The following is a 25230-nucleotide window of genomic DNA, read 5'->3' as shown; positions in this document are numbered from 1 at the left end:
GAAGTTCCGAGACCATTTTTTTTTCTCTGCACTGTGTTTTGCCTTTTTTCCCCCCTAGACATTTGGGTGGTTCAGGACACAGGTGTAGCAATGGACATTAGAAGTCTGTCTTCATGTGTGGATCAGCTCTCGGCAAGAGTACAAAAGATTCAAGACACTATTGATCAGAAATCTATGTTAGAACCAAGAATTCCTATTCCTGATTTGTTTTTTGGTGATAGAACTAAGTTTCTGAGTTTCAAAAATAATTGTAAACTATTTCTGGCCTTGAAACCTCGCTCCTCTGGTGATCCAGTTCAACAGGTTTTGATCATTATTTCTTTTTTGCGTGGCGACCCTCAGGACTGGGCATTTTCTCTTGCGCCAGGGGATCCTGCATTAAGTAATATCGATGCGTTTTTCCTGGCGCTCGGATTGCTGTACGATGAGCCTAATTCTGTGGATCAGGCAGAAAAAAATTTGCTGGCTCTTTGTCAGGGTCAGGATGAGATAGAGGTATATTGTCAGAAATTTAGAAAGTGGTCCGTGCTCACTCAATGGAATGAATCTGCGCTGGCGGCTATGTTCAGAAAGGGTCTCTCTGAAGCCCTTAAGGATGTCATAGTGGGATTTCCTATGCCTGCTGGTTTGAATGAGTCTATGTCTTTGGCCACTCAGATTGGTCGACGCTTGCGTGAGCGTAAATCTGTGCACCATTTGGCGGTATTACCTGAGCTTAAACCTGAGCCTATGCAGTGCGATAGGACTTTGACCAGAGTTGAACGGCAAGAACACAGACGTCTGAATGGGCTGTGTTTCTACTGTGGTGATTCCACTCATGCTATCTCTGATTGTCCTAAGCGCACTAAGCGGTTCGCTAGGTCTGCCACCATTGGTACAGTACAGTCAAAATTTCTTCTGCCCGTTACCTTGATCTGCTCTTTGTCATCGTATTCTGTCATGGCATTTGTGGATTCAGGTGCTGCCCTGAATTTGATGGACTTGGAGTATGCTAAGCATTGTGGGTTTTTCTTGGAGCCCTTGCAGTGTCCTATTCCATTGAGAGGAATTGATGCTACGCCTTTGGCCAAGAATAAGCCTCAGTACTGGACCCAGCTGACCATGTGCATGGCTCCTGCACATCAGGAGGTTATTCGCTTTCTGGTGTTGCATAATCTGCATGATGTGGTCGTGTTGGGGTTGCCATGGCTACAAGTCCATAATCCAGTATTAGATTGGAAATCCATGTCGGTGTCCAGCTGGGGTTGTCAGGGGGTACATGGTGATGTTCCATTTCTGTCAATTTCGTCATCCACCCCTTCTGAGGTTCCAGAGTTCTTGTCTGATTACCGGGATGTATTTGATGAGCCCAAGTCCGATGCCCTACCTCCGCATAGGGATTGTGATTGTGCTATCAATTTGATTCCTGGTAGCAAGTTCCCAAAAGGCCGATTGTTTAATTTATCTGTGCCTGAGCACGCCGCTATGCGCAGTTATGTGAAGGAGTCCCTGGAGAAGGGGCATATTCGCCCGTCATCGTCGCCATTAGGAGCAGGGTTCTTTTTTGTAGCCAAGAAGGATGGTTCGCTGAGACCTTGTATAGATTACCGCCTTCTAAATAAGATCACGGTTAAATTTCAGTACCCCTTGCCGTTGTTATCTGATTTGTTTGCTCGGATTAAGGGGGCTAGTTGGTTCACCAAGATAGATCTTCGTGGTGCGTATAATCTTGTGCGAATTAAGCGAGGCGATGAATGGAAAACTGCATTTAATACGCCCGAGGGTCATTTTGAGTATCTAGTAATGCCATTCGGACTTGCCAATGCTCCATCAGTGTTTCAGTCCTTTATGCATGACATCTTCCGAGAGTACCTGGATAAATTCCTGATTGTGTACTTGGATGACATTTTGATCTTCTCGGATGATTGGGAGTCTCATGTGAAGCAGGTCAGAACGGTTTTTCAGGTCCTGCGTGCTAATTCTTTGTTTGTGAAGGGATCAAAGTGTCTCTTTGGTGTGCAGAAGGTTTCATTTTTGGGGTTCATCTTTTCCCCTTCTACTATCGAGATGGATCCTGTTAAGGTCCAAGCCATCCATGATTGGACTCAGCCGACATCTCTGAAAAGTCTGCAAAAGTTCCTGGGCTTTGCTAATTTTTATCGTCGCTTCATCTGCAATTTTTCTAGTATTGCTAAACCATTGACCGATTTGACCAAGAAGGGTGCTGATGTGGTCAATTGGTCTTCTGGTGCTGTGGAAGCTTTTCAAGAGTTGAAGCGTCGTTTTTCTTCTGCCCCTGTGTTGTGTCAACCAGATGTTTCGCTTCCGTTCCAGGTCGAGGTTGATGCTTCTGAGATTGGAGCAGGGGCTGTTTTGTCGCAGAGAGGTTCTGATTGCTCAGTGATGAAACCGTGCGCCTTCTTTTCCAGGAAGTTTTCGCCTGCTGAGCGAAATTATGATGTGGGCAACCGAGAGTTGCTGGCCATGAAGTGGGCATTCGAGGAGTGGCGTCATTGGCTTGAAGGAGCTAAGCATCGCGTGGTGGTCTTGACTGATCATAAGAACTTGACTTATCTCGAGTCCGCCAAGCGGTGAATCCTAGACAAGCTCGTTGGTCGTTGTTTTTTGCCCGTTTTGACTTTGTGATCTCATACCTTCCGGGCTCTAAAAATGTGAAGGCGGATGCTCTGTCTAGGAGTTTTGTGCCCGACTCTCCGGGTGTATCTGAGCCGGCGGGTATCCTCAAAGAGGGAGTAATTGTGTCTGCCATCTCCCCTGATTTGCGGCGAGTGCTGCAAAAATTTCAGGCTAATAAACCTGATCGTTGTCCAGCGGAGAAACTGTTTGTCCCTGATAGGTGGACGAATAAAGTTATCTCTGAGGTTCATTGTTCGGTCTTGGCTGGTCATCCTGGAATCTTTGGTACCAGAGAGTTAGTGGCTAGATCCTTTTGGTGGCCATCTCTGTCGCGGGATGTGCGTACTTTTGTGCAGTCCTGTGGGATTTGTGCTCGGGCTAAGCCCTGCTGTTCTCGTGCCAGTGGGTTGCTTTTGCCCTTGCCAGTCCCGAAGAGGCCTTGGACACATATCTCTATGGATTTTATTTCAGATCTTCCCGTTTCTCAAAAGATGTCAGTCATCTGGGTGGTCTGTGATCGCTTTTCTAAGATGGTCCATTTGGTACCCTTGTCTAAATTGCTTTCCTCCTCTGATTTGGTGCCATTCTTCCTCCAGCATGTGGTTCGTTTACATGGCATTCCAGAGAATATCGTTTCTGACAGAGGTTCCCAGTTTGTTTCGAGGTTTTGGCGAGCCTTTTGTGGTAGGATGGGCATTGACATGTCTTTTTACTCGGCTTTCCATCCTCAGACTAATGGCCAGACCGAACGAACCAATCAGACCTTGGAAACATATCTGAGATGTTTTGTTTCTGCTGATCAGGATGACTGGGTGTCCTTTTTGCCTTTGGCTGAGTTCGCCCTTAATAATCGGGCTAGCTCGGCTACCTTGGTTTCGCCATTTTTCTGCAACTCTGGGTTCCATCCTCGTTTCTCGTCAGGACAGGTTGAGTCTTCGGACTGTCCTGGTGTGGATACTGTGGTGGACAGGTTGCAGCAGATTTGGACTCAGGTAGTGGACAATTTGACCTTGTCCCAGGAGAAGGCTCAACGTTTTGCTAATCGCAGACGCTGTGTGGGTCCCCGACTTCGTGTTGGGGATCTGGTTTGGTTATCTTCTCGTCATATTCCTATGAAGGTTTCCTCTCCTAAGTTTAAACCTCGTTTCATTGGTCCGTATAGGATTTCTGAGGTTCTTAATCCTGTGTCTTTTCGTCTGACCCTTCCAGATTCTTTTTCCATACATAACGTATTCCATAGGTCATTGTTGCGGAGATACGTGGCACCTATGGTTCCTTCTGTTGACCCTCCTGCCCCGGTTTTGGTGGAGGGGGAGTTGGAGTATATTGTGGAGAAGATTTTGGATTCTCGTGTTTCAAGACGGAAACTCCAGTATCTGGTTAAGTGGAAGGGTTATGCTCAGGAAGATAATTCCTGGGTCTTTGCCTCTGATGTCCATGGTCCCGATCTTGTTCGTGCCTTTCATGTGGCTCATCCTGGTCGGCCTGGGGGCTCTGGTGAGGGTTCGGTGACCCCTCCTCAAGGGGGGGGGTACTGTTGTGAATTCTGTGGCAGAGCTCCCTCCTGTGGTCACAAGTGGTACTTCGGCTGATTCTCTCTGTAAGCTTCCGTTGGTGGAGGGAAGTGGTACTGCGGCTTCTGAGTTTCCGCCCTCAGGTGATGTGGTGAGGTCGTTAGGTGCTGCTCTACTTAACTCCACCTAGTGCTTTGATCCTGGCTTCCTGTCAATGTTCCAGTATTGGACTTGTTTTCCTCCTGGATCGTTCCTGTGGCCTGCTGCTCTGCATAGCTAAGTTTTCCTTTGCTATTTTGTTTGCTTTACTTCTGTCCAGCTTATCTATTTGTTTGCTGGAAGCTCTGGGACGCAGAGGGTGTACCTCCGTGCCGTTAGTTCGGTACGGAGGGTCTTTTTGCCCCCTTTGCGTGGTTTTTAGGGTTTTGTGTTGACCGCAAAGTTACCTTTCCTATCCTCGCTCTGTTCAGAAAGTCGGGCCTCACTTTGCTAAATCTATTTCATCTCTACGTTTGTCTTTTCATCTTACTCACAGTCATTATATGTGGGGGGCTGCCTTTTCCTTTGGGGTATTTCTCTGAGGCAAGGTAGGCTTATTTTCTATCTTCAGGCTAGCTAGTTTCTCAGGCTGTGCAGAGTTGCATAGGTAGCGTTAGGCGCAATCCACGGCTGCCTCTAGTGTTGTTGGATAGGATTAGGGATTGCGGTCAACAGAGTTCCCACGTCTCAGAGCTCGTTCTATGTTTTTGGATTATTGTCAGATCACTGTATGTGCTCTGACCTCTATGTTCACTGTGGTACTGAGTTGCCTAATCATAACAGCTACCATTGCAATAGATACAATAGGTTATCACCTTTGTAAAGAGCTACAGCCTAAAGGTACTGTCACACTAGACGATATCGCTAGCGATCCGTGACGTTGCAGCGTCCTCGCTAGCGATATCGTCCAGTGTGACAGACAAGCGATCAGGCCCCTGCTGTGAGATCGCTGGTCGGGGAAGAAAGTCCAGAACTTTATTTCGTCGCTGGACTCCCCGTAGATATCGCTGAATCGGCGTGTGTGACACCGATTCAGCGATGTCTTCACTGGTAACCAGGGTAAACATCGGGTAACTAAGCGCAGGGCCGCGCTTAGTAACCCGCTGTTTACCCTGGTTACCAGCGTAAAAAAACAAACAGTACATACTTACATTCAGCTGTCTGTCCCTTGCCGTCTGGTTCCTGCACTGACTGCTGGCCGTAAAGTGAAAGAGCACAGCCACAGCGGTGAGTCACCGCTGTGTGACTCACCGCTGTGCTGTGCTTTCACTTTCACTTTACGGCCAGCAGTCAGTGCAGGAACCAGACGGCAAGGGACAGACAGCTGAATGTAAGTATGTAGTGTTTGTTTTTTTACGCTGGTAACCAGGGTAAACATCGGGTTACTAAGCGCGGCCCTGCGCTTAGTTACCCGATGTTTACCCTGGTTACCGGGGACCTCGGGATCGTTGGTCGCTGGAGAGCTGTCTGTGTGACAGCTCTCCAGCGACCAAACAGCGACGCTGCAGCGATCCGGATCGTTGTCGGTATCGCTGCAGCGTCGCTAAGTGTGACGGTACCTTAAGAACAGATGCTAATTTACTGCCTGTCATGCATCGCCTACAAATAAATACAATGTGTTCCAAATTATTATGCAAATTGAATTTAAGTGTCATACAGACTTAATTGTTTTGTTTTTCAAATAAACTCATGGATGGTATTGTGTCTCAGGGCTCAATGGATCACTGAAATCAATCTTAAACACATGTGAATTAGTTTTCCAGGTGATTCTAATTAAAGGAAAACTACTTAAAAATGATGTTCCACATTATTAAGCAGGCCACAGGTTTCAAGTAACATGGGAACTAAAAAGGATCTCTCTGCTGCTGAAAAGCATTAAATAGTGCAATGCCTTGGACAAAGTATGAAAACATTAGATATTCCACAAAAACTTAAGAGTGGTCATCATACTGTGAAGAGATTTGTGACTGAAACAGAGCACAGACAGAGTTCATGCAGATAAAGGCATAATGAGGAAGGTTTCTGACAGACAAATTCATGGTATTAAGAGAGCAGCTGCCAAAATACCATTACAAAGCAGCAAACAGTTATTTGAAGCTGCTGGTGCCTCTGGAGTCCCTTGAACCTCAAGGTGTAGGATCCTTCAAAGGCTTGCTATGGTGCATAAACCTAATATTCAGACACCCTTACACAGTGTTCACAAGCAGAAATGGTTAAAGTGGGCCCAGACATACATGAAGACTAATTTCCAAATAGTCTTGTTTACTGATGAGTGTCAAGCAACCCTGGATGGTCCAGATGGATGGAGTAGTGGATGGTTCGTGGATTGCCACCATGTCCCAACAAGGCTGCGATGTCAGCAAGGAGGTGGAGGAGTCACATTTTGGGCCAGAATCACAGAGAAACAGCTGGTAGGATGCTTTAAGGTTCCTGGAGGTGTGAAAATGACCTCTGCAAAGTATCTAGAGTTTCTGACTGACAACTTTCTTCCATGGTCTAAAAAGCAGAAACGTGCCTTCAGGAGCAAAATCATCTTCATGCATGACAATGCACCATCTTATGCTGCATGGCATGGCCACCATCTTCCCTGACTTCCACCGTACAGAGAACCTGTGGAGTATCATCAAGCAAAAGATCTATGAGGGTGGGAGGCAGTTCACATCAAAACAGCAGCTCTGGGAGGCTATTCTGACTTCATGCAAAGAAATACAAGCAGAAACTCTCCAAAAACTCACAAGTTCAATGGATGCAAGAATTGTGAAGGTGATATCAAAGAAGGGGTCCTATGTTAACATTTAACTTGGCCTGTTAGGATGTTTTGGAGTTAAATAGCGGTTTTGTTCAGTGAATGTGACCTCCTAATGCTGCAAATTCCACAAATGAGCATTTTCAGTTCTTTAAAACATATCAAATGTATAGAAATTCTACTGTGCCTAATAATTTGGAACAGTGCATTTTGACTTTTTACTTATTTTGGAGATTATACTGTTATCATTGGGAGGTTTCTTCAATAAAATTCGATGTATAATCTAACGGGTGATGACTTATTAGACTGACTTTCATTTGCACCGACCATTTAGGAAAATCTGAGAAAAATATCATTTGCATAATAATTTGGAACATGGTGTATTTTCACTACAGACATCCTTAGTTATCAGCAGCTGGAACATTCAAGGACTGAACTCTTCAGTTTTTGGATCCAAGACAAACAACCCAGAATTCAAACAAAAGCTAAAAAAAAAAACGTTGACTTTCAGATCCTCTTGGAGACATAGGCCCAAGTGGAGGAGGAATCTCTTGCACCCATGGGGTACAGGGAATTATCTATCTCCACCCAGAAAAACAAGAACGCGAAACAAAGCTGAGGGGGCATAGTAATATGGTACAAGAAGGAAATCAAATAACATCAGTGCAAAAAAAAAAAAAAGACAGCCACATCTGGATGGATAAGCAGCTCCATCCTCACCTCTTAGCAGGACATCCACCTCTGCACAGCTCACATCCCTGCATCAGAATCCCCATACTTCAAGCTGGACATCTTCGAGGTCCTACAGAAGGAGCCAAGCTCCAATCCAGTCCAGGGTTCTCGTCTGTGGAGACCTCAACGCCAGGACAGGTACAGAGAAGGACTACATGTCACCTGATGGAGACTCCTACGTACTGACAGAATTGTTAATAAAAGCAGCAGAACACCGCTGTAGGTGCGCCGGAGCCCTGGGTTCTCCATACTCAATGGGCGCTTCAAGGGGGACTCATTAAGGACATCTACACTACACTCCCACACAAGCAGCAGTGTGGTGGATTACGCCATAACAGACCCAGCAAACACATGCCTTCATAGTCCACTTGTCAGTGGACACTGACACTGCTGTACAGACCTTGATCTTTAGTAGCACGCAGTGTCAACCACCAGCTTCCTGCAGCTGCCGGGTTTTCGTGTCCCCGCTACTAAAGAGAATGAATATTCACTCCATTCCACTCCCATAGGCATTTATCCATAGAGATTTATCTATATCCCACTTCCGGTTTGGAACTTGCAGCTCTGGCGCCCCTTTACTACCAGGTCAGACAGGGTACTGCACCTAGGATAATTAGTCGACAGAAAGACTGCCTTACTATGTACTGGCTAATGGGCACGCTGCAGCGAGGGCGATATAACTACTCCCACTCAGGTGGGAATAATAGTTATCAACGCCGTCTGTCGCTACCAGGTTTCCCAAAGGCGTAGGACAAATCCGCTGCCACTAGCCCCGATTTCTTAATTAATAACGGGTCCAGAGCCAACCCAATTAATAGCGTAATTCACTTCAGAGGACGTGACCGTACGTTATAGAGCACGGAGAAACAAAGCTAGTAATTTTATATATTTTACTCCAAAAGATAGGCAGTGTTTACAAAAGGGTAAAAAGATAATTATAAAAGGAGACAAGTATCTTATGTACAGTCAATTACAAATAAAAAGGGATTAACGGAAGAAAATAAGCTTACAGTTCTTTCATATCATTTCATAGCAGATGTCTCTAGAAGGATGTCTCTAAAAGGATAACAGCAAATGAGCCAGAAGTGAACAGAAGGTAAGACTAACCACTGTTAATAAATGTACTAAATTTCATTCCCTTTCGGCAACACTTATTCTCATCATGCTGACATACGCTGTAACAGTTTTGGCTCCCTTACTCCTCAATCTCCTTTGCTATCCTCAAACCCCAGCACCCCCTAACCAAGTAATCTCTCCTTCCCTCCTGCCTCCCCACCTGACCTCCTCTGCTGACCTGCTCAACCTCAGATCTCTCCTAATAAAAAACAAAACAAGCCGCCCACTCTTCTTCTCCCACCTGCTTTGTCTCTCTCTGCTTCTCCTCACTGCTGGAGACATATCTCCCAACCCTGGGCTCCCACAGCTCATACCTCCTTTTACTACCCCCTCCTATCGCTCCCAACCCAATATAAACTCCCGAAACCTTGCCCACCTCAAATCCGTGCCCATGACGCCCACCCCCCCTGCACCCTCTCTCTGGATTACTATGGAATGCCCGCTGTTATGAACAGGTAATTCAGAACCACAATGGACCTTGAAGTTCAGAGCATACAAAGTGACCTGACATTTACCAAAAACATATGACGAGCTCTGAGACGTGGAAACTCTGCTGACCGCAATCCCTAATCCTACCACACCACACTAGAGGTAGCCGTGGATTGCGCCTAACGCTACCTATGCAACTCGGCACAGCCTGAGAAACTAACTAGCCCTGAAGATAGAAAAATAAGCCTACCTTGCCTCAGAGAAATTCCCCAAAGGAAAAGGCAGCCCCCCACATATAATGACTGTGAGTAAAGATGAAATACAAACACAGAGATGAAATAGATTTAGCAAAGTGAGGCCCGACTTACTGAATAGACCGAGGATAGGAAAGATAGCTTTGCGGTCAACACAAAAACCTATAAACAACCACGCAGAGGGGCAAAAAGACCCTCCGCACCGACTAACGGTACGGAGGTGCTCCCTCTGCGTCTCAGAGCTTCCAGCAAGCAAGAAAAACCAATATAGCAAGCTGGACCGAAAATATAGCAAAAAAAAATAACATAAGCAGAACTTAGCTTATGCAGGATAGACAGGCCACAGGAACGATCCAGGAGGAAGCAAGACCAATACTAGAACATAGACTGGAGGCCAGGATCAAAGCACCAGGTGGAGTTAAATAGAGCAGCACCTAACGACTTAACCTCATCACCTGAGGAAGGAAACTCAGAAGCCGCAGTACCACTCTCATCCACCAAAGGAAGCTTATAGACAGAACCAGCCGCAGTACCACTCACGACCACAGGAGGGAGCTTGGCCACAGAATTCACAGCAGCCCGCTCCATCTGCAATAAACTCCACGTGATTCACGACCTCTTTACCACTCTTAATCTTTTCTTTCTGGGCATCACCGAAACATGGCTGACACCCTCTGACACAGCCTCCCCTGCTGCACTATGTTACGGTGGCCTCCACTTCACCCACACTCCTCGCCCTGGCAACAAACACGGTGGAGTAGTGGGCCTTCTCCTTTCTTCCAACTGTACCTTTAACCCAATCCCACCTCTAACATCCCTTTATCCAGTAGTTCAGTACTCCCTTAGTCAGTAAACTAACTTTGTCCTGTTCCCTCCTTCCAAATATTATCTGCATGTGAATCTGCACCCTACTATTCATCTGTCTCCACACCCTCCATGCACATGATAACTGCACCTGATACTTGACTATTGCACTTAAACACACGGGCTGATGACCGGATCATGCAGCTTTATATGAAAATCCCTATTTATTATAATTGCCTGACCTGAAATAACAAGCACTTTTCACCTATTGTGTCCCCCCATTTCCTTGTAGATTGTAAGCTTGCGAGCAGGGACCTCACCCCTAATGTCACTGTTTAAATTGTCTTAACTTGTACTGAATTTATTGTCTGTACATGTCCCCGCTTAATTGTAAAATGCTGCGGAATTTGTTGGCACTATATAAATAAAAATTATTATTATCCTCCCCTCTTTTGAAGTCCACTCTGTCCGCATCTACTCCCCCTACAACCTCCAAATGGCCATCATATACCGACCTCCGGGCCCGACCACTGCCTTTATTGACCAATTCTCCACCTGGCTCCTTCACTTTCTGTCTGCTGACATTCCCACCATCATCATGGGTGACTTCAACATCCCCATTGACACCCACCAGTCAGCAGCCTCCAAACTCCTGTCCCTTACTTCATCCTTTGAACTTACTCAGTGGTCCTCCTCAGCCACCCACACAGACGGACACATATTAGACCTGGTCTTCACCCGTTTATGCTCCTTATCTAACTTCCCAACCTCCCCTCTCCCTCTATCTGACCACCATCTACTCACTTTCTCATCCCTGTCCTCCTCACCTGTCACCCATGTCCAGCACCATGCGCACCCACGCAGGAACCTCGCACACCTAGACACCAACACACTCTCTGACTATCCTACCACTGTCCTCTATATCCTCACTCCACGACACAGACACTGCTTTCTACAATGCCACTCTTGCATCAGCTATTGACACGGTCGCCTCTGTCATGCATAGCAGATTGCGAAGAACCAATAGACAACCTTGGCACAATAACATCACTAAAAAGCTTCAACAAGTATCCAGAATTGCAGAACGGCATTGGAAGAAAACGCATTCCCAAGATGATTTCACTGCACTCAAACAAGCAACACTGGCATTCAAATCAGCGCTCACCTCTGCTAAACAGGCCTACTTCACAACCCTCGTATCTTCCTTATCCCACAACCCCAAACAGTTGTTCAACACCTTTAACTCCCTCCTCCGCCTACCACTGCCCCCTCCGAGTTCCCTAATCGTTGCCGAGGACTTTGCCACGCACTTCAAAAATAAGATAGACCAAACAAGGCAAGTCTTTGTTGTCCAACCACAACCCCTTTGTATGAGACCAATGCCCAAACCCCATAACTTCACTCTCCAAAATCTCTGAAGGGGAGCTTGCTCATCTCTCCAAATCACACCTCACCGCTTGTGCACTTGACCCCATCCCATCTTCTCCCCAACCTCCCCACCACACTAATCCCATCCCTAACCTCTCTCTTCAACCTTTCACTAACTTCTGGTACCTTCCCTTCTGCCTTCAAACATGCCACAATCACACCTATCCTCAAAAAGCCATCCCTTGACCGAAGCAGTATGTCCAGCTATCGCCCCATATTTTTGCTCCCATTTGCTTCCAAACTCCTTGAGCAGAACGTCCATGCTGAACTTTCCTCTCACTTTGCATCTCTCTCTTCGACAACCTACAATCTGGCTTCCGTCCCCACCATTCCACTGAGACTGCCCTGACCAAAATTACTAACGACTTACTTACAGCCAAAGCTAACAGACAATTCTCTATACTCCTCCTCCGAGAGCTGTCCTCTGCCTTCGACACAGTTAACCACTGCCTCCTACTACAGATCCTATCTTCCTTTGGGGTCAAAGGCCTTGCCCTATCTTGGATCTCCTCATACCTTGCCAATCGCACATTTAGCGTTTCCTACTCCCATACTACCTCTTCATCTCACCCCCTCTCTGTTGGAGTCCCCCAAGGCTCTGTCCTAGGACCCTTACTCTTCTCAATCTATACACTCGGCCTGGGACAACTCACAAGGTCCTATGGCTTCCAGTACCATCTATATGCCAATGACACTCAGATCTACCTCTCTGGCCCAGATGTCACCTCTCTGCTCTCCAGAATCCCAGAGTGTCTATTGACCATATGCTCCTCCTTCTCCTCTCGCTTCCTCAAGCTCAATGTGGACAAATCTGAACTCATTATCTTTCCTCCATCACGCATATTTTCCCTACCTAATCTATCAAAATAAATGAAATCACAATTTCCGCTGTCCCCAAAATCCACTGCCTCGGAGTAACCCTTGACTCTGCCCTGTCCATCAAACCGCACATCCAAGCTCTCGCCACCTCCTGTCGCCTCCATGTCAAAAATATTTCCATAATCCGTCCTTTCCTTAACCCACACTACCAAAATGCTCGTGCATGCCCTAATCATCTCCCGCCTCGACTACTGCAACATACTCCTCTGTGGCCTACCTTCTAACACTCTCGCACCCCTCCAGTCCATCCTTAACTCTGCTGCCCGACTAATTAATCTCTCACCTCGCTACACCCCTTCTTCACCTCTTTGCAAATCCCTTCACTAGCTCCCAATTTCCCAGCGTATACAGTTTAAATTACTAACACTGACCTACAAAGCCATCCATAACCTTTCTCCTCCGTATATTTCTACACTAATCTCTCAATATCTTCCCTCATGTAATCTCAGGTCCTCCCAAGACCTCCTCCTCTCCTCAACGCTTATTCGCCCCTCACTCAATCACCTCCAAGACTTCTCCCGAATATCACCCATCCTCTCGAATTCAGGGCCCAACACATCCGGTTATCCACTACTTTTCGATCCTTCAAAAGAAACCTGAAAACCCACCTCTTCAAAGGAAGCTTAAAGCCTGTAAAGACCACAAGGCCAGCTCAACACCATTGGAGCTACTGCAACCCTCGACCTACTGTCTCCTATCCCATAATCGTGTAGAATGTAAGCCCGCAAGGGCAGGGTCCTCTTCCCTCTGTACCAGTCTGTCATTGTTAGTTTTGTTTACTGTAAGTGATATTTGTATTTTGATGTAACCCCTTCTCATGTACAGCACCATGGAATTAATGGTGCTATATAAATAATAATAATAGCAGACCATGTGGCTTGGGGGAAGGGTGACACATCAAGATGCATTACAGATGTGTCTCACAGCTAGACTCCGGACAAAAGCTGCCACAACCCGATCGGCTCTGCTACATAGAGGCGATCTGACCATTGCCTCTATGTAGTAGAATTGCTGACTTGCTGTGAGCGCCGACCACTGGGTGGCGCTCACAGCTATCCGGCACAGACAACCATAAATGTCTCCAGGAGACCTCTGGTTGTCATGCCAATGAATTGGTGACCCGATTGCTGGAAGCGCTAGTTAAATGCCGCTGTCAGCGTTTGACAGCAGTAGCCGCGGTTGGATCGCGATTCACCTGCCGATATTCCAGGCACATGTCAGCTATTCAAAACAGCTGACATGTGACAGGAAAGATGTGGGCTCACCGCCGGAGCCCACATCAAAGGGATGGAGTCCGACATTGGCGTACTATTACACCCGATGTCAGAAAGGGGTTAATATCTTATATACCATGGCAGAACTAGCAGGCCTCAGAAGAACTAACTGCAAGAGACCTACAAATAAACAGTACCAAAAATGGTACGGCAAAGAATGGAAGGCAATACGCAGCTCCCCAAGAGTAGACTCAAACCAAAATCAGAGACCCCAGCAACAGGGACCTAAGAGCAACCCATGACATCCTACAGAAGCAATACAAGCACATCCTCAAGGAGAAAAACCAGAGGCTCATTGTGGGAGACCTGGAGTCATATTGGCACAAAGCCCAAGTAGAGCACCCTTCACATTCAGAACGGCAACATTGGGTGCATCCATGCGGAAGACAGAGACAGAGAGAGAGACAGAAAAAAAAAAAAAAGACAGGACACACACAAGACAGAAAAAGACTTACAGAAACAGACTCAGACACACAGAGACAAAGACAGTGACAGAAGAGACAGACAAAAAAAAAAAAAACACAGTGAGAAACAGACACGAAGTGTCAGAGGGAACAAGCAAAGCACCAAGAGAAGATTGCTGAGAGCGACCAGGCCTGGAGTGTAGCAGGGAGTGATCGAGCAGGTCTATATTGCAAGGGCAGTGATTGGGGCTCAGAGTGCAAAAAAGAAATGTGTCAGTAAAAGAGAGCGAGCAGGACTCCGTACAAAAAAATAATAAGGGAGCGGGGCAGAGTGAATAAAAAGGAAGGAGGGAGTGAGAGCAGAGAGAATGAGTCCTATATAATGTAAAAGGGGTGAAGTGTGAATGACACCATAAACAGTGGGACAACCCTGTGTCCCCACCACCATCACTCTGTGGATCTTTACCAAAATCCCTTGGTGCCCGTTTTACACCCATCTGGACTATGTCGCCCTCACTGTCGGAGCTGATGGTGATGACTTCTCTGGAGGAGCTGGTGGATGACTCATTCAGGTAATAGAAACAGCCACGTGGGGAGTTGATGCTGCTGTCCTCCAGGGAAGAGGGCACAAAGCTCAGCCCCTCCGAGCTTGTGCAGGTGGAGAAAGAGCCGGATACCACCCATGAGGAATCTGAAGATGAGGCTGAAGGGGCGGTGTTCTTGGGAGAAAGGGCGGTGGACGGGCTGGAAGTTGCAGGGTGGTCACCGATTTTTGAGACGCTCTGATCTAGGCTGTCCACTTCATCCACAGAATTCGGCCAGGATGTGGGGGTGGAAATGCCGCTCTGCTGCTGACGCTCAGGGATGCGAAACACATCCACTCGGATCATCTCAATAGATCCATCTGGGATGCAGGTAGTCGAGTGTTAACCCAGATGGCCATGTTACCATCATAGCAGCCACCAATCTATTTCCAAGAGGTTGTCACCAAGAAGTAGAGCACCACCAACGGAAGGCAGTGGTGACAACTCAGACATAGACCCGACTCTTAGCCGACACACATCCGACAACACTTACCAGATGCCAGGCGCCCCTCCTCCGGACAGCTAGAGAAACTGCCAGGGTCTGACCCCGCAGACAGACCAGTGACTTCTTCCTATTGGGGGCAGCAAACCGTGAGCAGAGAATATCGACTGCTGTCACCATTGGTGAGGACGTTACCCACCAGGAGTCGAGCCACCAGAGAGTCCGTTTCATCGCCCTTCATGGGGCTCACCTGGCACTCTATGGCATGGCCTTGGCGGATCAGCTCCAGACCGATGTCCAGCATCTACAAGAAGATGGACAATGACCAGAGGGTCACAGCCGAAATAGAAGAAATCCTACCCATCCTCCATTATAACCCTTCTAGCCTCCAATCATAGCCAGAGCTGCAGTCACATCTGATACAATATCAAAAGTTGTAACTGCTCCTCTGGCTGTGAGTGGAGTACAGATCTAACATGACAGCATATGTATAACCGCAGCTATGGTTGTGAGTGGAGCATGTCACACATCATACTCCATGTGTAATTAACAAGAACAAAAAAAACAAAAAACAAAAAAAAAATAGGGAGCACTACTATAGGGCATGTCTAAATAAGGACTAATATGAATGGGGCTGCTGCCTCGTGCACGGAGAGGCTAAACATGTGGAGAGGAGAAAAAGATCCGTGCATACAAAGCGCACACCCAAAATCACAAGAAAATGTTGAAATTATGTGCAATATTTATTAGTAGACATAAAACCATTAAAAGACAGAACACATATACAGAAGTCCAATATGACTATGACATATCAATACAATGTCAAGGCAAAGTGCAGCATATATATATGTATGCACACATGGATAATTAGCCCTGGAAAACAATATCAATGCCAATAAATCTTAAATCACATGAAGTCTCACACCGGGCGTCCCCAGGGAGACAGAAGAAAAAGGAACTTAATGCAAGATCACAATAAATCCTGATATAGAACTATAAACCCCTCTTAGCAAATATAAAAGTGAGCAGTTCCCTGGTTGTGCAAGAAATGGAGGAACGCTGAAAATAATTGCAAAAAGAGAGGGGAATAACAAATTGTATTGTGGTACCGTGTTACCCAGAAAAATCGATGTGAATACTTTTCTGCCCAATGATGACAAAAGTATTCTAGGAGTGATACCTTTATTGGCTAACCAGAAAATAATATGTTTGCAAGCTTTCAGTACACAGTGTCTCCTTCTTCAGGCTTATTACAAATAGATTAATAAGAAACAAGCACAACATTTAAAGAATACTACAGTGGGACATTTGTTAAGGTACCGTCACACTCAGCAACTTTGCAAAGAGAATGACAACAATCCGTGACGTTGCAGCGTCCTGGATAGCGATCTCGTTGTGTTTGACACGCCAGCTGGTCGGAGCTAGAAGTCCAGAACTTTATTTCGTCGCCAGGTCGGCGTGTATCGTCATGTCTTGATATCGACATCAAAAGCAACGACGCCAGCAACGAGCATAGGGCCCATAGATGTGTGTCGGATCGGTACACTACGGCTGTTTGACATGGAGCTAACAACCAGCGAGAACGAGAAGTGAGTCGCCGTTACGTCACTGGATCGCTCCTGTATCGTTCTGGAGTTGCTGTGTTTGACGTCTCTACAGCGACCTAACAGCGACGCTCCAGCGATCTAGTTTAGGTCGGCTCGTTGTCTATATCGCTGCAGCATCGCTGAGTGTGACGGTACCTTTACGGGGTGGGAAGTGTGATGAGTCCATAGATAAGCCAAGGAAATTAAATTAGGTATTTTCTTACAAATGGAGAGGCAGTGGGAATAATGTTCTTAGTTATCTGGAGTCTGGTGGAGGTGTGAATTGTATCCATGTAGTGTCTCAAATCCACGTGTTAAATTGAGTCCTATAGTGTCAACGAATTAAACATCTTCATTAGTTTGCATTCCCAAATTTTTTCTTTCCCTGTGGTCCTTAAAATTACCTTTTAGTATTAAGACTTTTAAATCTGTCATATTGTGTCCAGGTCCAGAGAAATGTTTTCCCACCGGTGTGTCCATTTTATTCCTGATTGTGTGTCTGTGTAGATTCATCCTAGTTTGTAGTATTTGCATGGTTTCCCCAATATAAATACTTCCAGGGCACCTCGTACATTGTATCATGAACACCATGTTGGAGGATGTACAAGAAAAGGAACCCATGACCTTGTAGTCCTGAGTTGTGTTTGGTACACGGACTATACTTGTTAGTAATATGTGGGTACAAGTTTAGCATTTTTTATTATTACAGGGGAAAGTGCCAGCCACTGATGGTGAGGAGAGGGCACTTCTGACAAGGAGATTACTTAAGTTAGGGGGCTGTTTGTAGGAGAGAAGTGGTAGTTCTGGGAATATGTCTTTCAATTTGCAGCGATACACGCGAGGCTCCCCACATCGCCTCGGTCCCTTGGTTATTGACCCCTGGACTTCATGCCCTGATGCCCATTTCACTGATTCATCTGGTAAATCGGATGGCTTTCTCATCCTGGACGTCCTCTCTTTTTGCAATTGTTTTCAGTGTTCCTCCATTTCTTACACAACCAGGGAACTGCTCACTTTTCTACTTGCTAAGAAGGGTTCTATATCAGGATTTATTGTGATCTTGCATTAAGTTCCTTTTTCTTTCTTTCGGGCACCCGATGTGAGACTTCATGTGATTTAAGATTTATTGGCATTGATATTGTTTTCAAGGCCTAATTTTCCATGTGTGCATACATATATATGCTGCACTTTGCCTTGACATTGTATTGATATGTCATAGTCATATTGGACTTCTGGCTATGTGTTCTGTCTTTTAATGGTTTGATTATGTCTACTAATAAATATTGCACATAATTTCAACATTGTCTTGAGATTTTGGGTGTGCGTCTTGTACGCACGGATCTTTTTCTCCTCCTCTCCACACATCATACTCCACTCACAGCTGGAGCAGTTTCATCTTCCAGGATGCAGCAACAGGTTTAAATCTTGACAAGACTATGCATGCTGCTTTGAATGTGGCTAGAACACATGTCTGGACTCACGGGGTCAATGGAAGGGTCGTAAAGATGGATCTGGAAGTAGCAAGACTCCCCGGGAGATGGAAAACTGGAGATTTTGGCGAGCAGCGGCTTCCATTCAGCGCAGTGCGATAAAGTATCGAAAACATCCAGCGCTTGATGAGACCACGTCCCCCCTGCCGGGAGAAGAGATCACCATAAGGAGGAACCCCCAGAAGACGTATGTATTGTACGGACAACCAACATGGCCGTGGCTTCAAGGAGTGGGCACCGGCTCTCAAGTCCTGCAGATATTTGGGCAGGCAAGAATCGGCATATCTGCTTCCTATGGATATAATGGTGGCCATGATGGTTGTCACTGCTCTGCTGGATACAACTCACCATGGGGAGCAACACCGGAGAGGCCACATTCAATGGCCTGGAACGGCAGACTCAGAAAGTCACTCCTGGAAGAAGACAAGTCCACGGTTACACAGAACAGCGGCTGGACCTAGGTCATCACACTGGGCAGTTGGGGAGCTGCCACTCACCGGAGCGGATGCAGCTCCTCTCTCGCCGTGTCCCAGTTGTTGCCGTAGTCCACATAGTATAAATCCACGTTTCCATTTTGCAGGAAGCCCAGCACCTCCGCCCGATACCAGAACTTGTCAACGTGGAAGGGAGCAGCCACAATGTCACCCACCTGGATCTCTGGCACTGCCCCCTGACAAAGCAGTGATACCATAAGGGGGAGGAGCAACTAATCAAGGTGGTGACATAATAATGGTAAGTGTGACTAGTCAATGAATAAATTAAATCCCTTCCCCCACACGAGCGGCAGCCAATAGGAATCTGGGCAGTGAGGGGGGAGTGGCCATCATCAGGACTCACCCTCTTCCGTCCGCGATAGTGGTCACTCATCTCTGTGGTCAGTTTGTCCAACTGCGAAGAGCGGGATCCCAGGATCTGGATCCAGAAGTGTTCGGGTTTCTCTGCGGCTGACACGTAGACATCCACATACTCATCTGCGCGGAAACTGAAGTCCGGGCTCGGGACTGCAAGAACAGAAAATTAAGAACATCTCCACCTCCATGGTACACCCGACATCACACTTACACGACATCTATACAAGGAGACTTGGTAGATATCACCTCCCTTCCCACAGCCAATCAGAAGAGCTAGCAGCGGTTATGTGATGCTATAGTAAGATGCACATACCCTCAAACTTGCAGATGTTGGAGGGGCAGTCGGCCAGGTTTTCTTGGGCTGGTGATTCATCCCCCAAGGCTCTGTCCTCTGCAGGATCCATGGTCTGGGGAGCTTCCCAGAGAGGCGGCTGCTTATCTTGCTCTTCCTCTGGGGGGCGCCGTCTGTCCACCTTCTTCACAGCGATGATCTCTTTCCGGCGTGAACGGAAGGTGGAAGACTGTGCAACTCTGCCCTGGACAGCAACAAACTCCTCTGAGGCTTTCTGGAGGAGGGTCTAGCAAGAGGAGGGCAGAGGGTTAGGATGGGGTGACACAGACTTACTACATGTCACCATCTCGCCCTCGCACCTTGGCTGCCTCCACTTGCTCTCTGGTTCCAGTGACTGTGACCAGTTGGGTCAACGCAGCCTGGTTATTCTCTGTCCGCCGCTCACAGTAGATGTTGGCTCCAGAACTTCTGCCCATTTCCTGGATCCGCTCGCCCCCTTGTCCTGCAGCCAACAGAAAAGACAGACTTCGGGGAGCTGCATGCCCAGCAAGACAGTAGCTTGTAGAGCCACACCCCGAGCCTCCATTTTCTCACATTAGACCTCACCAAAGCAGTGTGTCACATATGGCCGCCATCGACGGCTCCTCATGTTACCTATGATGCGACCCATAGACCTGGCCGGGAAGAACAGCTCCACCTTCAGTGCAGACCCGTCCTGCAGCCACTGCTGAGCCTGGTGCAACTGTGCGGGGCTGCCTGTAACAGTCAGCTCGTGGTCTCTGCCGTCTGCAGCCGTTTCATAACGAGACTGGTTTTGTCTCATCAGCTGAGAAGAATTAATGATTACATGGAGGAAACATGGAATCACCTGGCAACTGGGCTGATCCAACTGCTGGGACTCACCTTGTGCAAGACAGCACCATCTTGATCAACGATGAGCTCCGCGGCCAACTGGGGACCGGTTATCTGCAGCTCGTCCAGTCTGTGGTCAGGAGCTAGACAACACACAGACGAGAAAACGTGGAGGCCGGCCAGGACGGGGGGGCGGCAAGACAGACGGGACGGCCAGGATGAGGGGGGAGGGGGGATAGATGGGCCGGCTGGGGGGTGGGGGGAAGACAGACGGGACGGCTACGGGGAAAGACAGACGGGACGGCCTGCATGCGGGGGGTTGGGGGTTTGGGCGGGGGAGACAGACGGGCCGGCTGGGGGGAAAGACAGTCGGGCTGGCCGGGACGCGGGGGGGGGGGGTTGTTAGACAGACGGGCCGGCTGGGGGGGGGTAAGACAGACGGGCCGGGACGCGTGGGGAGGGTTTGAAGACAGACGGGCTGGCCAGGACGAGGGGGGGGCGGGGGGTGAGGAGACACACGGACGGGCCGGGGGGGGGAGGAACGAGACAGACGGGCCGGCCGAGAAGACAGACGGGCCGACTGGGGGGGAAACAGACAGACGGACGGGCCGATCAGCAGGCCCAAGGGTCATGGGGCTGGGGTCAGCTCCTCACCTGTCCGGTACCAGGTGTAGCAAGTGTACAGCAGTACTGCTCCAGCTGATACTCCCATCGTCACGACAACCTTTTGCCCAGTTGTAAGGCCGCTCCAGCGCTCCATGATCCACCTGCTACAGTCAAAATATAACCTGACAGTCCCCAGCAACTAGATAAAGGAGAACCATCTGTAGCCATTCCTGTCACCCGACCACTAACCTCCAGCTACCGAACAGCTCATGAGCAGGAAGACGGAGAGCAGTACCGCTACCTCAGTATTTATCTGCTCCCCCGCCAAAGCTGTTGACGTCACGGGCTAGTGCTCGGTGATGACTTCCGGGTGCAGCAAGATGGCGGCAGACACTGCGTGCTGAAAAACCAGTAGAGAACAGGAGACTGAGCGTGAGAAAGGACTAATATTCGGCGCCTCTCATACAGCCCTCACTGTCGGGGAGCCCTCTTTCTGCCCATTTGCCTTTGAATCGTCGCACGCTTCCCCCACGGTCTGCCAGCCCTTGCAGCGAGGTCTCTCCGGTCGGGTACGTGTATGGGCGATGGGTCCGCGTTGTGGCCGGATAACAATCCCTAACATGGCGTCTGCTGTCCTGCAGTGTCCTCCCACCATGGAGGTGAACCCCGCCAGCGCGGTGTGGAGCCTCGGCCGGGAGGCCGCCTCGCTCTCGGTGGTCGGTGTGGAGATGAAGCTGGGCTCTGTGGTGACGTTACTCCTCCTGAGCCTCCTCAGCGGCCTGGCGCCCCTCTTCCTCTTCAGTCGGCAGGCAGCCCCCGACATCTTGGGTAAGTCCCGCTGTCAGAAGGGCGGGGGGCTGACTAGCATCACTAATGTCCACAGCATGTCCTGGTTGCAGGCGACCGGCGCAGGGCGCAGAGTCTGGTCAGCTGCTTCTCTGGGGGGGTCTTCCTGGCCACCTGCCTGTTAGATCTGCTGCCCGACTACCTCTCCGGGATGAACGATGCCCTCATGAGACTGAAAATAACCGTGAGTATGACAGATGCCACAGCTAGTCACATGACGCTGGACGCCACCCTCCTGACACTTCGACGAGTCACATGACTCTTCCTGCTTTAACCTCTTGTTCCCTGTGCTTGCCCCCAGCTCCAGTTCCCCCTGCAGGAGTTCGTCTTGGCCGTGGGCTTCTTCCTGGTGCTGGTGTTGGAGCAGATTGTGCTCAGTTACAAGGAGCCATGGGGGAGGTTGGAGGAGACGCACTCCCTCCTGGGCACTGACACCCGGATCCTGCACACAGACCGGCCACATGTCCATGTGGACGTGAATGCTCACTCGGTGCTGCGGGCAGTGGTTCTGGTTCTGTCTCTCTCCTTACACTCGGTGCTGGAGGGTCTGGCAGTGGGGCTCCTGCAGGAGAGCGAGAAGATGCTGGAGATCTGCCTGGCGCTGCTCATACATAAGTGCATCATCTCCTTCAGCATGACGCTAAAGCTGGTGCAGGGCCGCCTCCATCCGCGGGTCATCCTCTCCTGCCTCCTCCTCTATGCCTTCATGACTCCTCTGGGTATCGGACTTGGCATTGTGGTGACAGAAAATGCAGACCCTATTCAGCAACTGACCCACAGTGTCCTGGAGGGCATTGCAACAGGGACCTTCCTGTACATCACCTTCCTGGAGATTCTGCCCCACGAGCTGACCGCCGGCGACCATCGCATCATCAAGGTCATCATCATACTCTGTGGCTTCTCCGTCATCACCGCCATCCTTTTCATCAAGATCCAAAGGGTGTGAGAACTGCTTGTATGAGTAAGGCCAGAGTCACAATAGAGAGGAATGCAGACGAGTGCTATGCGATTAAAAAAAAAAATCGCGTAGCACTTGGGCCAATGTTTCTCTATGGGGCAGCTCCTATTATCTGTTGTTTTCTCGGCCATATTACATGTGCGAATGAAATCGCAGCATGCTGTGATTGTCACCGTATTCTGCCCGAAATATGCCAATCAAAGTCTATGGGTGTGAGAAAAAAACAGAACACATGGACCATACGTGTGACTTGTGAGAAATACGCACCGGTGTTCTATAGAAAAGCGGTGTACTGTAAAATCACACTGACAGGTTAGAATAGAATATAAAATAAATATCCACACAGTGTGTCTAAAATATATATATATATATGTATATATATATGTATGTATATATATATATATATATATATATATATATATATATATATATATATATATATATATATATATATATATATATATTTAGATGGTGGCCCGATTCTAACGCATCGGGTATTCTAGAATATGCATGTCTGCGTAGTATATTGCCCAGACAGACAATTAGACCCTTAGACAACACAATGGCGGTACTTAACAGCAGTGGAGGACAATGATAATTCCAGAATTTGTGGCAGACCGTGCCCATCGCTGATTGGTCGAGGTCGGCTGGCCTCGACAAATCAGCAATGCGGGATTTCCAGGACAGACAGACAATTATATTATAATTTATTTTTATTTTTTTTCATACAGAGCTAGATAGCAGAATAGCTGGTAATTCAATTGTCGGGTTCTGTAAAATCATTGCAAAACCAGACAGGATATGAGACATGGTTTACATACAGCAAACTATTGCATATCCGTTATATTTGTATTTGTCCCTCATTAATAATGTTAGCAGTTTGTGTATGTAACATTTTGGAACTGTAGGTGTTAAACTAAAGGATTATTTCACGGTAAAAACTGGCGTGGGCTCCCGCACAATTTTCTCTGCCAAATAGGGAAAGCCAGTGATTGAGGGCAGATATGAATAGCCTAGAAAGGGACCATGGTTATTTGGCCCTCCCCCTGGCTAAAAACATCTGCCCCCAGCCACCCCAGAAAAATTCTCGCACTCAGCCTCTCTTCCCACTCCCCTGTGGCATTGGCATATGGGGTAATAAGGGGTTAATGTCAAAGTACTGCAGTGCTCAGTGGCTGCGCACTGCAGTGCTTTGCCCTCAACAGGGCAGATAAAGTATGCCGGAGCCGAGACAGGAAGCAAGGAAGTGGACGTTATCGCATGAAAATGGGAGGCACCGGACCGCTACGTCCATCGGACCGGACCACAGAGGGTATAATCCAACCTGTCTTTCTTTTCTTTCAGGTTACATCGGGGCTTATCTAGAGCATTATAGAATGCTGTAGATAAGCCCTTGATGGCGGTGGCCGCAGCTTATATACTAAAAAGTAGGTGACAGATTCCCTTTAACCAGGCTTAATATCACCATACATTAGCGAGGTTATATTTTCCCCTTATTACCCCATATGCCAATGCCACAGGGCAGTGGGAAGAGAGAGGATAAGTGCCAGAATAGACGCATCTTACAGATGTGCCTTTTCTGAGGTGGCTGGGGGCAGATCTTGTTAGCTTGGGGGGGGGGGGGGGGGGTTGGGCAATAACCATGGTGCCTCTCTAGGCTATTAATATCTGCCCTCAGTCACTGGCTTTCCCTCACTGGTGGAGAAAATTGCATTGGAACCCACGCCAGTTTTTTCTGTGAATTAATCCTTTAACACCTAGAGCTCCCAAATTGTGTACACATACACTACTAACATTATTAGTGAGCAATATATAAAAATATGACGGATATGCAATGATTTACTGTATGTAACCCGTGTCTCATTTCCTCTCTGGTTCTGTAATGATTTCACAGAACCCGACAATTGAATCAATCTTGCCTTGCGCAGGCGTGTACTATGGAGGACAGAGAATGAACTTCAATCCAATATTGCAGCCAGCGGGTAAGGAAAGGGTGAATCAAACACCCAAAAACCCCGCCCCTATGGCTGAAGATTGTTCCCTCCAAATTCAGGTGACAGAGTCACTTTAATCAAGATAAGTGAAAGCAGTCAGAGGAATTGATCCAGGGAAGGGGAGATGAAAAGGAGTTGCGGAGCACCACCGCAGCTCCAGCTGAATACCTCCAAATTAGGATAAGAATGTGTGTCAAACAGAAATCAGTCTCAGGAGCGCTGAAGGAAACTCGAACAACATATGTCGTTTGCCACAACGCGTTTCAACGGTAAACACCATCTTCTACTCCCACCTGAAGAAGACAGTGTTTACCGTTGAAACGCGTTGTGGCAAACGACATATGTTGTCTGAGTTTCCTTCAGCGCTCCTGAGACTGATTTCTGTTTGACAGAGTCCCTTTAATAGCTGCGTAACCGGAGTGCGGTACACCGCGCTCCGGAAACGCTGGCATTAACCCTGTGTGAGGGTATGGAGTGGGCACTGACTGCGGGGA

General features: G+C 47.9%; 2 protein-coding genes across 5 annotated transcripts in view; one reads left to right on the top strand and one right to left on the bottom strand.

The window, feature by feature from the left end:
* The window catches only part of TDRKH (tudor and KH domain containing), a 34336-nt gene extending 12754 nt beyond the window's left edge, over window positions 1-21582 (bottom strand). The window contains exons 1-13 of one of the 4 annotated variants that reach the window (XM_069768222.1): window positions 21444-21582; window positions 20987-21338; window positions 20384-20475; window positions 20135-20306; window positions 19840-19982; window positions 19502-19766; window positions 19175-19338; window positions 18835-19007; window positions 18686-18750; window positions 18329-18480; window positions 15461-15565; window positions 15313-15391; window positions 14268-15139 (exon numbers count right to left, since the gene is read on the bottom strand). In XM_069768222.1, the coding sequence (XP_069624323.1) occupies window positions 14283-15139; window positions 15313-15391; window positions 15461-15565; window positions 18329-18480; window positions 18686-18750; window positions 18835-19007; window positions 19175-19338; window positions 19502-19766; window positions 19840-19982; window positions 20135-20306; window positions 20384-20475; window positions 20987-21092 (2373 nt within the window). In that variant the 5' untranslated portion in view covers window positions 21093-21338; window positions 21444-21582 and the 3' untranslated portion in view covers window positions 14268-14282. Of the gene's footprint in view, window positions 1-14267; window positions 15140-15312; window positions 15392-15460; window positions 15566-18328; window positions 18481-18685; window positions 18751-18834; window positions 19008-19174; window positions 19339-19501; window positions 19767-19839; window positions 19983-20134; window positions 20307-20383; window positions 20476-20986; window positions 21339-21443 lie in introns of those variants that run through there. The other 3 variants (XM_069768228.1, XM_069768236.1, XM_069768245.1) reach the window with 3 other exon arrangements.
* A 9-nt stretch (window positions 21583-21591) lies between these two features.
* Window positions 21592-23134, top strand: SLC39A1 (solute carrier family 39 member 1). The gene is made up of 3 exons (XM_069768258.1): window positions 21592-21766; window positions 21838-21968; window positions 22086-23134. The coding sequence occupies exons 1-3, from the start codon at window positions 21592-21594 to the stop codon at window positions 22728-22730; spliced, it is 951 nt and encodes a 316-aa protein (XP_069624359.1). The 3' UTR covers window positions 22731-23134.
* Window positions 23135-25230: the final 2096 nt, after the last annotated feature.

This window comes from Ranitomeya imitator, chromosome 1 (genome assembly GCF_032444005.1).
Source record: "Ranitomeya imitator isolate aRanImi1 chromosome 1, aRanImi1.pri, whole genome shotgun sequence".
In the NCBI taxonomy this organism is placed as follows: Eukaryota; Metazoa; Chordata; class Amphibia; order Anura; family Dendrobatidae; genus Ranitomeya; species Ranitomeya imitator.
Note: the sequence above shows the minus strand (reverse complement) of the source record. Positions and strands in the feature narration are given on the sequence as shown.